Genomic DNA, 12971 nt, shown 5'->3' with positions numbered 1-12971 from the left:
TTTCCTTAGCCAATTGATAATGTTCTGTTTTCTTTAATGTCTTCTTTTGTTTTCCATAGGAAAGCCCATAACAGTGGTGAAGACTCAGATCTAAAGCAAAGAAGGAGGTAAAATACCAAAAATGGGCAAAAATGGAAGAGTCAGGGAGAGCGGGGAAGGGCTAGCAGATTAGCTCAGAGTTGAGGCAAGAATGGGATTTTTTTTTTTTTTAACTTTCCCACTGACTGGTTTCAGCTGGTTCTCAGTCTTCCATTCTGTTCTATCCTTAGACATTTCTCTTTTTCTTCCTGCTCCTTTGTGTTTCAGAGGAGCTATCAGTTAAGTATTGCTAGTTTATAAATCATTCCAAAACTTGGTGTGGTTTAAAGCAACAACAGCCATATCTTTATGTGTGTACTATATGCACACATATATATTTATTTATATATTTACGTATAGTTTAATTCTGTCCAGTGAAAGACAGTTCTTTAGTTGGTCTTGCTCAGGCTGTGATTGATGGTGGCAGAAGCTGGGTTGTCTAGCAGCTCTTTCTGTCTCATGTTGAAACTTTGGCAGAAGGATTGAGGCCTAAGACCTCTCTATCTGATCTGTCTGCATGGCCGGCCTGGACCTCTTTAGATGGTGGCTGGGAGGGAGCAGAAGCAGTCAGTCCTTTTAAGGGATAGTTCTGGAATTGGCAGAGTATCTTTCACACCTCATTAATCAGTCACAGAACCTATAGAAATTCAAGGGCAAAAGAAATAAACCCTGCCTCTTTGTATAGGGGTAGGGAGGGGTGAGACTCTTCCTCCATATTTAGTCACCACAGGACTCACAGCTTTGCCACGGCAGAGTTTTGTTAGTTTTTGTGGTCCTTTCTGGAAACATGATGACATTTGCCTTAATCTGTTCCCGTCTTTCCCCTGTCTTGCTGTTTCCCTGGGCTGTAGTCTTGTTCTGATGTCTGACTGAGGTCAGAAGCACTGACTGGGAGAGGGATAAGATAGCTCTTTATGTTTGGATTAGTCACTTGACTGCAAAATTAGTTCAGAAGAACCAAATGAACCTTTCTGAAACTTTTCATTTGTCTTACACCTGGGTTTTCTCCTTTGCTCTTCTCATTTTTGTCTTCAGGTCTCGATCACGCTGTAACACAAGCAGTGGTAGTGAATCCGAAAATTCTAATAGAGAACACCGGAAAAAGAGAAACAGGTAATGTCTAAACAACATAACTGACGGGAACTCTGAAATCAGAGGCTGCTGTTGGTACTAGAATCTGTGTGTCCCACTTATTCATGAACCTGGTTTTCTCATCTGTGTTACCAGGAATCTGACCCATTAGTTTAGGAAACCTCAGCTCTTTCAACTGAGTATTCAGTCCTTACAATAAGATGATTAAACAGTTTGATAGTGAGGTCCCTTTTGGTTTCTATTTTTTAAAAAGATGATTCCCTATTTAGGTACAATGTGTAGTGAATTTGCTTAAGTCTGACAGCAAAGTTTACCATTTGTAGAGTGACTTCTCCTTGTGGTATATTTAATGTGACATTACTGTACCTTACCCAACCCCAAGATTCCATAGTTTTGGCCTTTTGTAGATCTCTATGCTATACATGTTTACATTCATCTCCTCTGTCTGTCTGTGTCACTCTCTCTCTCTCTCTGTTGGTACTGGGGATAGAACCAAGGGCCCTGTGCATGCTAGGCTACTGTTCTATCACTGAGCTACATCCCCAGTCCTTGTGTTGTCATTCATGTCAGGCACACACAGGTTAATAAATACTGTCAGTTCACATTTCTAAGATTCATTTTTAAGAGGTCATTAATACACTACTTGGCATGTAATCAGCATTAGCATTGGCTTAATGCATTCATCTCTTCTCTGTAGTTTCAAAATATATATTTGCAAACAAGTATTCATGGTATTAAGGAAAAGAGCACCAGGTTGGGAGGCAGAAGAAATTAGTTACCGGTCATACCAGTTTCAACCCAGTGGTTTTCAACCGGGAGAGTTTTGTCCTCTCTGCCTCCTCCCCAAGGCCATTTGGCAACATCTGGAGACTTTTTTTCCTTTCTTTCTTTCTTTTCTTTTCTTTTTTTTATCAGTATTGAGCAAGGAGATTGCTATTGACCAGAGATGTAGCTATACATCCCACAATACAAAGGACAGCTCCCCACCACAAAGAAGTGTCTCGTAGTAAAATAAATCAGTAGTGCCACTGTAGAGAAACCTGTTTTCATCAAGTGTGGAACTTTGCTTTTCTAGGTCATTTTTTCCCCCCTTCAGACTAGATAATCTCCAAGGCTCTTCTTTAGTACTTGGAGCCCTGTGCCTGGCACAAACTGGATCTGCCCTAACTACAAAGCCTGCATCACAATAGCCCAGACAGCATTGTGAGAGTGGACCACTTTCTTAGGAAGAGCTTTCGATATGGAGCCTTCTTAGGGACTGGAGTTGCGCCAGATAGATGTGAGATCACAGCGTGCTGCAATACTTTTCTCAAGGAAATGATCTGTTTCTTTACCTGTAGAAACCCAGTGTAGGAGGTGGCTTTCCCTCAGGAAAGAAAACCAGGTTCTAAAAATCAGTATTTCTGTATAGACAACAAAAAACAAAGCAACCTCCAATCCTACTTTTTTCCTACTCAAAACTTGTACTTATTGATCAAAACAGAATTTTAACATGTCTTTGTTTTGCTTAGTATATTCCAAATTGTGCTCATACTGCTCCATTCTCAACTGCTCAGAAGAGAGCCTGTTTAAAAACAATGCTTTTTAGGGCTAAATGTACTCATGGCGACATTTGCTATTAAAAATGAAACACTATTGAAAGGTTGCCACCAAATCCTTAAATTGCTTACTGATCTGGCATCACTAGCTTCAGTGTTCCTCCTAGGTGTTTCCTCTTTGGAGAGCTTTCTCCTCTCTCCTCTGGGGACATTATTTATTTAATTAATTTTTTAAAAAGACATCCTCTAGCTTATTTTTTTAATGTTATTCATTTTTCCAAATTTAAAATTTTTCAATTTATTTATTTTAATTAGGTATAAATGACAGCAGAATGCATTTTGATTCATCGTACACAATTGCAGCAAAACTTTTCATTTCTATGATTGTACATGATGTAGCATCAAACCATATGTGCAGTCAGATATGTACCTAATGATGTCCATCTCTTTCCACCATCTTTCCTGCCCCCATGCACTTCCTCACCCTCCCTCCCCTTCGTTCAATCAAAGTTCTTCCGTTTTTCCAATGCCTCCCCCTTCCCTGTTATGGATCAGCATCCACTTATCAGAGAGAACAAAAACAGGAATTAATAAATAGGATGAACTAAAACTAAAAAGCTTCTTCTCAGCAAAAGAAACAATCAATGAGGTGAATAGAGAGCCTACATTTTGGGAGCAAATTTTTGCCACACACAGATCAGATAGAGCACTAATCTCCAGGATATATAAAGAACTCAAAAAACATAATACCAAAAAACCAAACAACCCAATCAACAAATGGGCTAAGGAGCTGAACACTTCTCAGAAGAAGATATACATTTGACCAAATAATATTTGAAAAAAAAGTTCAATATCTCTAGTAATTAGAGAAATGCAAATCAAAACTACTCTAAGATTTTATCTCATGCCAGTCAGAATGGCAGTTATCAAGAATACAGATAAAAATAAATGTTGGTGAGGATGTGGGGGAAAAGGCACACTCATACATTGCTGGTGGGACTGCAAATTGATGCAACCATTCTGGAAAGCAGTATGGAGATTCCTTGGAAAACTTGGAATGGAACCACCATTTGACCCAGCTATCCAACCCCTCAGTCTATATCCAAAGGACTTAAAACGCAGCCACATCAATGTTTATAGCATCTCAATTCACAGTAGCTAAACTGTGGAACCAACCTAGATGCCCTTCAATAGATGAATGGATAAAGAAACTGTGGAATATATACACAATAGAACATTACTCAGCAATGAAAGAGAATAAAATTATGACATTTGTAGGTAAATGGATGGAGTTGGAGAATATCATGCTAAGTGAAGTAAGCCAATCCCTGGGGACGTTTTTTAGATTGGCTTTCTTGGTGCTAGGTAGGAAGCGTGTTTTAGAATGGAAGTGGTTCTGAATATTTAAATGTCAGTGTGCTTTATAGCTTTCACAACACATTCACACATTTCAAATGAAGGATCCAGAAGGCGTTCTCACTCATTTATTCTATCTGGAGAAATATTGCTCTAGGGTTGTATAAGTTTCTACATCCATAGAAGATCTAGAGTCTAGCTCTCAAAGGCATGACAAAAAGTGGGTAGAGGAAGTATGTCTTTCAGTTCTGATCTCCACTCCTGCAAATTCTGGTGGTACCAGTGTGCCCGGAGGGAGGGTGCAAAGTCATTACACTATTTTTGGTGCCACTTACCTACTATGCTGTGCTACTGCCAGTCCCTCCCTCTCATTATGAGCCTTTTATATTTTGCCAGAATGCACTCGTTCTTCATGATGCATGGGCCTGAACATGTAAACACTAGCCTTGCTTCTGTCCCAGTATGTCTTTTGTTCACAATGAAAGGTTGTTTCCCAATGTCTGACTTCCTACTTGTGCAGAAGACTTCTTTGGGGGAGAGGTTGAATCTCTTTGACCCCATCTGCATTTCCTTTTCCCGGCTGCTGGTGGGACCTTGCATATCCTCAGCACCGACTCCAGAGCCCTTAGGATGGGGTCCAGCAAGTCTCTAGATGCAGCAGTTCTGCTTGCATCATCATTCTCACCCCCATCAGCCCGCTCCTGACGCCAGTTTTCCTGTCTTCACTTGGGAGGCTGTAGCCTGGGGAGGACAGCTACTGGACGGATCTTCTTTTCAAAAATCTCTTTTGAAGCCTGTGATGTGTCCAATAGAACTAGAGAGTCAGCTTTACTTTCGGAGGTTGTGTGTGATCTTTGTGTGTTCCTTTTGCCTTTCCTTGCTGGATTTTTTTTTTTTTTTTTTAATGGGAAGTCTTTCCTGTTCGGCTTGAGTATACTCTGTGCGAAGGTTGTTTTTCTCAGAAAATCAACCCACTGGGGCTTAACCTGCTTTACCGTTTCCATGCTTAACAATTTAAACATCTCTCCATTTGTGTGAAGAGAAACAAAATTAATAAAATAATGTTTACAAATCAACTTTAGAGCAGGCTTTTAACACCATTAAAAGAAAAAAGTAGGGCTGGGGATGTAGCTTAGTTGGTAGAGTGCTTTCTTTGCATTCACAAAACCCTGGGTTCAATCCTCAGCACCACCAAAAAAAAAACAAAAACAAAAAACCCCCCCTGAAAATCCACTCCAACAGTGGAGCATTAATACTAGAAGCAAGAGGTGTTGTTTTGAGTTTAATTTTTGAAAACTATAATTGTAAATAATCCCCTCCACCCCCCTCTGTCACCACTTTTGGGTCCAGAACTAATGAAGCCAGGTGTGTGAAGATTCTCCTAGTTGTGCATTAACTGTCAGGTGTCATTCCACAGTGCTTCCTACAACTCCAGTAGGTCACTCTCTTCTCTTTGGGATGTCGTTTATGTCCTCCCTTACCCCTTTCCATTTCAGTTACTCTCCTTCTACTGTATTCATAATCCTGTGGGCATCCTGCCATCTTCTAGGTTTTGATGTTTGAGAAGATGATTTTTTGCTTCTTTTTTGTAAAGCAGCTGGGGGTTGGAGCAGAATTTCCCGCCACATTATCTAATGTGATGGTCACTGTTTCCACTAGTTTTTCTACTTGTATCCTCATCTCCCTCTCCACTCTCTGCCTCCTGTTTCACTCTTTGTATTTTGTTATTTTCCTCAACAGTTTTCTTCTTTTTCTTTCCTACTCTTCCTTCCTTTTTTTCTGCTTAAGAGCCAGTGATTTGTCAGAGTATAACCTCAGGTTTAGCTCAGGGTGTTGGTTCTGCCATATGCTGATAATTGTCTTGGAGTAACTATTTTAACCAATTCAAATTTGGGGTTTTTTTTAAATTGTTTTTTACACAAATGGAACACAACTTTTCATTTCTCTGTTTGTACATGATGCAGAGTCACACCATTCGTGCAATCATACAAGTACCTACGATAATTATGTCTATCTCATTCCACTGTCTTTTCTACACCCATACCTCCTCCCCTCTTCTCATTCCCCTCTGCCCAATCCAAAGTTCCTCCATTCTTCCATTGACCTCCCCATTATGGATCAGCACCCACTTATTACAAAGAACATTTGGCTGTTGGTCTTTTGGGATTGGCTTGCTTCACTTAGCACTATATTCTCCAACTCCTTTCATTTACCTGCAAATGCCATAATTTCATTCTTTTAAGTCTGAGTAATATTCTACTGTATAGATATACCACAGTTTCTTTATCCATTCGTCTATTGAAGGGCACCTAGGTTGGTTCCACAGTTTAGCTATTGTGAATTGAGCTGCTATAAACATTGATGTGGCTGCATCACTGTAGTATGCTGATTTTAAATTCTTTGGGTATAGACTGAGGAGTGGGATAGCTGGGTCAAATGGTAGTTCCATTTCAACTTTTCTAAGGAATTTCCACACTGCTTTCCAGAGTGGTTGTACCAATTTGGATGAGTGTACCTTTTCCCCCACATCCTCTCCAACACACATTATTGCTTAAATTCTTGAAAATTGCCATTCTGATTGGAATAAGATGATATCTTAGAGTAGTTTTGATTTACATTTCTCTAATTGCTAGAGATGTTGAACATTTTTTCATATGTTTGTTGATCAACTCTATATCTTCTTCTATGAAGTGTCTGCTCAGTTTCTTAACCCAATCAATAAATGGGTTATCAAATTTGAGTTTTTAGTCCTTAAAGTATATGTTTGGTGGGAGAGAAGGGAGGCATAACAACTTACTTGTTTTGTTGAATGAGTTACTGTAAAGATCAAATGAAATCCACAAGGTAAGGGTACTGTATGGTGTAGAACCACACAGTCCTGTACTAATTCCAGAACCACTGTTTCTTCTCCACCTTCCTGTCCTCTACCTCTCTCCCAACCTTTATTTTTGTTGGTCCTATTTTCCATTCTCTCACCTTTTCTATTTTTACATATTTGGTTGTTTTTATACCAACTCTCTTAACCTATGGTTTATGGGTGAATTTGGGGGGTCTCATAACCCCATGGAATTGTATGTACAGTTGTGTGTGCTTAAGATGTACAGCTTTCTGGAGATCACATCTGTAGCTTTTATTAGTTTCTTAAGAGGTTTGTATGTGATACCTCCTCCCAAAAATTATAAAATGTTCACTGTGATCTAAATTGTGAAGGGTAAATTGGTATTGGGAAATGAAACTGGTATTTCAGTTCACTGATAGAATTAAAAGCTAAAATGTTTAAACTTTCTTTAGAGATTACTTTCTTTGGTATATTGACTTGTGAAACAATTGTTTTAATTAAACTCATCAAATTGAGAACCTATAAAGCACAGGCACTTTGAAGTTAATGACCCATGTGAATAGTAGAGTGTGGTAGTTTTTGCTAGTTAGAGTTTTGAATCCTGTCCCTGAGATGAGAAGGATCTCTGTAGGCCTGAGCCCTGGGGACCATGCCCTGGATTACCCAGGGCTTATGCAGAAAGAGGACCGAGAAAGTAGATTTATCAAAGGGAAACCTCTCCCAAATCAGCTTTCCCTGAAAATACCTTGAGCTTAACAAAATATTCTTCACATTCGAAGAAACTGGTCTGAAAAATATCTTTTGTACTCATGATGGAAATCAACACTCCTCTGGGCACCACTGGAGAGACTCTTTGCATTTCGCAGTCATTCGTTAGCTTTGATGTGTTGCTGGGCTTTTAGAGTTTTAAGTGGGAGATTTGGAGGGTGACACAGAAAAGTAGTCTGGTGGGTTTTTTTTTTTTTTTTGCATAAGTGAAAAAGTGAGAGTAACTCTGGAGCTTGGTGAGGATTAAAAGAGTAAGAGAAATGAAAGAAGCTCAGGGAAAGAGCAGGACTAAAGGAAATTGGCAACAGGAGACCATCTGAACCTTTCTCTAAATACGAGTCATATATGTGAGGCTATGTGTGTGTGCAAATTAGGGAGCTTGTGTTGAGAGCCTGACCCTGCTTTGAAGAGTTCTGTTGTTTTGAGGAGGTTACTTTACCTGTGAATCTTAATTCTTCACATGCAAATTGGAATAATGCCTACCCTGCCCACCTCCAGGAGGTAATGGATATATGTGAAAAGTGGAAAATGCCCTGCTTCGGTAATTGTTATTAAATTAATGAGAACACTCAGCAGTGCTCTGGGTTATCTGAAGTCCCCGTGTTATATGTAAATCGAGGCTCAGCTCCCTTGAACAAAAAAAAAAAAAGAAGTCAGTGTTTTGAACTTGAATTCCTGAATTATTATTTCTGGTATGAATGTTGTAGAGTTTATTCCTATCTTTTAGATGTCTTTTAGGATCCTTTAGTCTATTAGATGTCTAGTACTATCTGAATAGTGGATTAAGAATTTTATGTTAAGCTCAAGGTATTTTCAGGGAAAACTGATTTGGGAGAGGTTTCCCTTTGATAAATCTACTTCCTGGGTCCTCTTTCTGCATATGCTCTGGGTAGTCCAGGGCATGTTCCTTTAGGCCTTTTATATTATTTTTCTAACAAAACAACAACCCCCCCCCCTATATATCTGTGGCAGAAATTCTGTACTATAACTAATGGGGACAGTATATCTGAGTAGGGTGAATCCAGAAGCTCATGATTTTGGTAGGATTTTGTGTAAGTGGTTAAAAAAAGAAAAAAAAAAACAAAAAGAACTTTATTAGTATCCATACCCTAGGAATAAATGGTTTTGGATGTTAGCAAACTTAAACCAGTGGAAGAATCCACATAACCTGAAAACAAGGACCTGTTTCCTTGCAAGCATTCCATACTGTCCTGTCCCTGATTGATGTAAAGATAAAAATTGGTGATGGTGAATGTTGTGGTTATGGAGAGGACAGTTCAGACAAAGCTAGTGGCAGCTGATGCTGGTCACCATGCCATAGATGCAAGGGCTTCTGATTTGTACTTTAATTGGACCAAGATTTAGACCTATAACATGGGTGATATAGGGCTTCCAGAACATCATCCAAGTTAACAGAAATGACTGTAGAAATGCACAGCCACAGCAATGGAGAAATGCTGTTGTATTACTGAGTGGGAGCAAAACAGGATAAAAAATATTGAAAATAGGAGAGTTTGAAAGGGAAAATGCACCATAGGTAGCTCATCTTGGTAACAGGAGCACGAGGAATAAATGGAAGAGACTGAAGCAACTTTAAGAGCAAATAAGAATAATTTATTGGTGATAGGGGAAAGTGGGAAAATCAAATGGATTTATTTGCTTGCTAGTCTCAAGGGAGGATGTTGACAGATGCCTGGAACCAACTTAAATTTCCCTAGGGAATAAAAACTACTAAAAAAAAAAAAAGAAGATTGCTTTAGAGCAGGTGATCCAAAAATGAGTGCAGTTGATGAGAACACAAGTTCATGATCAGTTGGGATCTGCTGATTTAATTTTAACAATGGAGTGGCCACATGGAGCAATTGTCTGGAGCATTATGCTATAGTTGAAGAGTAGAAATTTGCTTCATTGTGTCTGACTGGCCTGGAAATAAAATAGAAATAGAGAAATATTGAGTCTTAAAGTTAGAAAAGATTGGCTGGGCCCGGTGGCACATGCCTGTAATCCAAGCAGCTGGGGAGGCTGAGGCAGGAGGATTGTAATTTCAAAGCCAACCTCAGCAAAAGTGAGGTGCTAAGCAACTCAGTGAGACTCTGTCTCTAAATAAAGTACAAAATAGGGCTGGGGATATGGCTCAGTGATTGAGTGCCCCTGAGTTCAATTCCTAATACAAAAAAAAAAAAAATTAGAAACGATCTCTGTAATAATTTTGTATATGAAGAGACTGAAACCCTACCAAAGCAGACAAGTGATTTGCCCAAGATGTGAGAGCCAGATTGGCAGAGGTGTGGAAATAGATAAAACCCAAGAGCAAAATGGGCTGCTCACATCAGCTTGAAGTTTCCTTTTACATTGAACTCCAAAAAATTCTCAGGTTCAACATTAATCATGGCCATTATTTCAGTGAATTAGAAGTAAATTAAGAATTGATGTAAAGGAAGGTCCTATTAGGAACAAAACTGATAAAGAGAGAGGACAAAGTAAAACCCAGGGAGATTTGTATAAAACTTAATTTGGTAATGTGAAGAATTTTGCAGAAGAGGCAGAAATATAATAGGGAAGCAGAGACTAGGAATAGTTATTATCTTCATTATTGTTATAAAGTGATTATATGGCATTTCATCTTCTAAACCTTTTCAAACTTTAATTAAGTGTCAAATGCAGTTAAGATCTACATTGCCCATGTACTCTAGGAAAGTAGAACATTAAGGTTTGGTGAGAAATTGAGAAAATATATTAGAACTCTCCTATTATGAAACATTGCTTGAAGTTGCTGTGTTTGGAAACAACCTTCACCTTGGACATTAATTAAAAATCAAAGCCTTGTTACTATGTACTTCCTACTCTTGCTGTTCACTCTCTGTACTTGTTTGATGGGGAAATATATGAAGTGGGATGCATGTAGATTATCATTTGGATTAGAGAGTACAAGAAAGAAACATTTCTTGGTTTTTTTGTGGCTCATTGTTACAACATTTGAAATAATCAGATCTGTAATATAAATGACAATCAACTCTTTGCCCCCTTGATCATTTCATAATTATGATGTAAAAGCATTTTGATTTTTTTAAAAGTTTCTATGTCAATATAAGGTTTTCAGTTTTTTATACTTTATAATGTTTAAATCTTTATATCAAAATTGTAATATAGCAGAAAAGGAGGGGAACAAAAAGAAAATACTTGTGTACCTACACTTAAGAATAAATGAGACTTAAAAGTAAGAATCATTAGAGGAAATATGCTTTTTCATTTAAAGATTTCTTTATTACTCATGCATAAACAAAATAGATAGCTTCTGTCTTGTAAGTACTGTGTGCTACAATAATAGTCTTGCTTTTAAAGGCTAAGATTTTTTTTTTTTCTTTCCAAGTAGCACCTGTGTTTTCTGGAGCAGTTCAGCAATAGAAGAAATGACACTTTCATTCTTGTAATGAGGCACCATTAACCAGAGGCTTTTTGTAAGGGTGTAATTTCAAACTTCATTACAGACTGAGGCTGCCGTTCCACCATTACTCAGGAAAATGTGCTTCTGTTGTGACTCTCCAATGGGCCTTACATTTTTAATGCATCTTGTTAGAATATTTATGAAACAGGATCACCAATAGAGGGCATCTGTCTTTAAAGCATGTGGGTCACAAGGATATTAACTGACAGGGAGTCACTGCCCTCACTTGAGACTTTTCAATTAGAAAAACAGAAGTTAAAGGGACAAGCTGTCATCCAAAGTTTATTCTGATTCAGTCCTTATTATAGCAAGGAAAAAGGAAGTATGTATGTGTCTGGAGTTTTAATTTTTTTTCATCATTATCCAAGTATAAAAGTCACCTGCGAAATTTACAATGGATGAGAATGAGCTCACAATAATTGTGCTTCTTTGAAAAGTCTGTACTCTGGGGAAAGTTTGTGTTTGCCTAAGTCATGCCCCAGTCTTGCTTTAGTAGGTTTAACCTCTCAAAAATATGTAAAGATCCCGACTTCCTGATAAAAAACATTTCACATTGTAAAATTTAATTCTGCCATTGAGCTGTGCAGCAATTTCATTCAGAATGGAAACTACTGGCTAATAGACTCCAGGGATAGGAGCAAGAGACCTGGGTTTGTGTCTAATCCTCAGCCCAGCATTTGAGGTATGGGTTCCTGTGGGAGGGAAGGTTCCAGCTTACCAGCTTGACACCTTCCCTTCTCTCTTCCTGAGCCTGATCCCTCAGCTCCGGAAGTGTCCAGGGCTGCTTATACCAGCTGGCCTGGCAGGAACTGTCATGTGATCCATGGAAGGCTTGTAAATGTAGGTTCTGGCATGAAGTATGTATGTATACAGGTACACAAGTACCTGTATGGCATTGTCAAATGGGAATGTTTGTTTCAAAGTACGATTAGTGATTATGACCACAGCAGTGTACCTTCTCATGTTTTTCTTCAGATATTTCTGATGTTAATATCCATAGCAGTATATGTCCAATTTTAATTTCCTCTGTACCTGCTAGGAGAAGAAGGAACTATGTTCTTAAAGTTCTGAAAAGTACCATGACTGTGTCCTGTTAATCTTCAAATAATAGCCTATTAGCAATGAAAACTTTGGAGAGGAAATGTACACACTTCAAAGCCTTGGATAATTTTTTACTTAATACAGTTCCCCTTTAATCTAGAGATTTTAAATTGTTTCTTCCTCATAAGGTGCTGTTCTTTTCAACTTGAATTTGCTTTATGTGATCTCCATTTAAATTCTATGTGGAATGAATATTTGCCACCATTTACTGATTTACACTTAGAAGCAAAGCCAGTTATGCAGCCCATAGTCTAAGTGCCAGAACAGAGGAACCAAGAGCCATCTGTTCAGACAGAAAGGACTCAAACTTGCCTGCGCTTCCTGCTTGGTCTCCTGCAGTTGTGCTCTTGCAGTTTCAGTACCAGGTTGGGATCCTGACAGTTCCCAGCTGTTCTCCACAATGGGGAGGTGCTCACTCAGGGCAGCTTCCTGCTGAGCTTACATAAATTAAAAGTTAAATGCTCACATAACAGGTGTTTGATTTTTGCTGGGAATAGTCACAGCTTCACAGCATCATTGCCATGCATTCCAGACAGCATCCACACGTTAATGAAGCACTTACTTCAATTAAGTACTTGTTTCTTTCTCCTCCCTCCTCCAATACCCCACCTCATTATTACTAAGACTTGATATATCTATATCCAAAAGCGTCTGCAGACTGAGTGTGGCCCATGGATAGGGTTAGAGTCAGACAATGCCTTGAAATTCAGACTTGTTTGTCAATATGTGAACATTGGAAACGTTCACCATAGAA

At 38.7% G+C, this 12971-nt stretch overlaps 1 protein-coding gene across 2 annotated transcripts in view; it reads left to right on the top strand.

Moving 5' to 3' along the window:
- Positions 1–12971, top strand: part of Epb41l4a (erythrocyte membrane protein band 4.1 like 4A) — a 231495-nt gene that overhangs the window by 200526 nt on the left and 17998 nt on the right. For both annotated transcript variants that reach the window (XM_078045544.1, XM_005327228.5), the window contains exons 16-17: positions 60–107; positions 1114–1191. In XM_078045544.1, coding sequence (XP_077901670.1) covers positions 60–107; positions 1114–1191 — 126 coding nt within the window. The remainder of the gene's footprint in view (positions 1–59; positions 108–1113; positions 1192–12971) is intronic.

Source organism: Ictidomys tridecemlineatus, chromosome 1 (genome assembly GCF_052094955.1).
Source record: "Ictidomys tridecemlineatus isolate mIctTri1 chromosome 1, mIctTri1.hap1, whole genome shotgun sequence".
In the NCBI taxonomy this organism is placed as follows: Eukaryota; Metazoa; Chordata; class Mammalia; order Rodentia; family Sciuridae; genus Ictidomys; species Ictidomys tridecemlineatus.
Note: the sequence above shows the minus strand (reverse complement) of the source record. Positions and strands in the feature narration are given on the sequence as shown.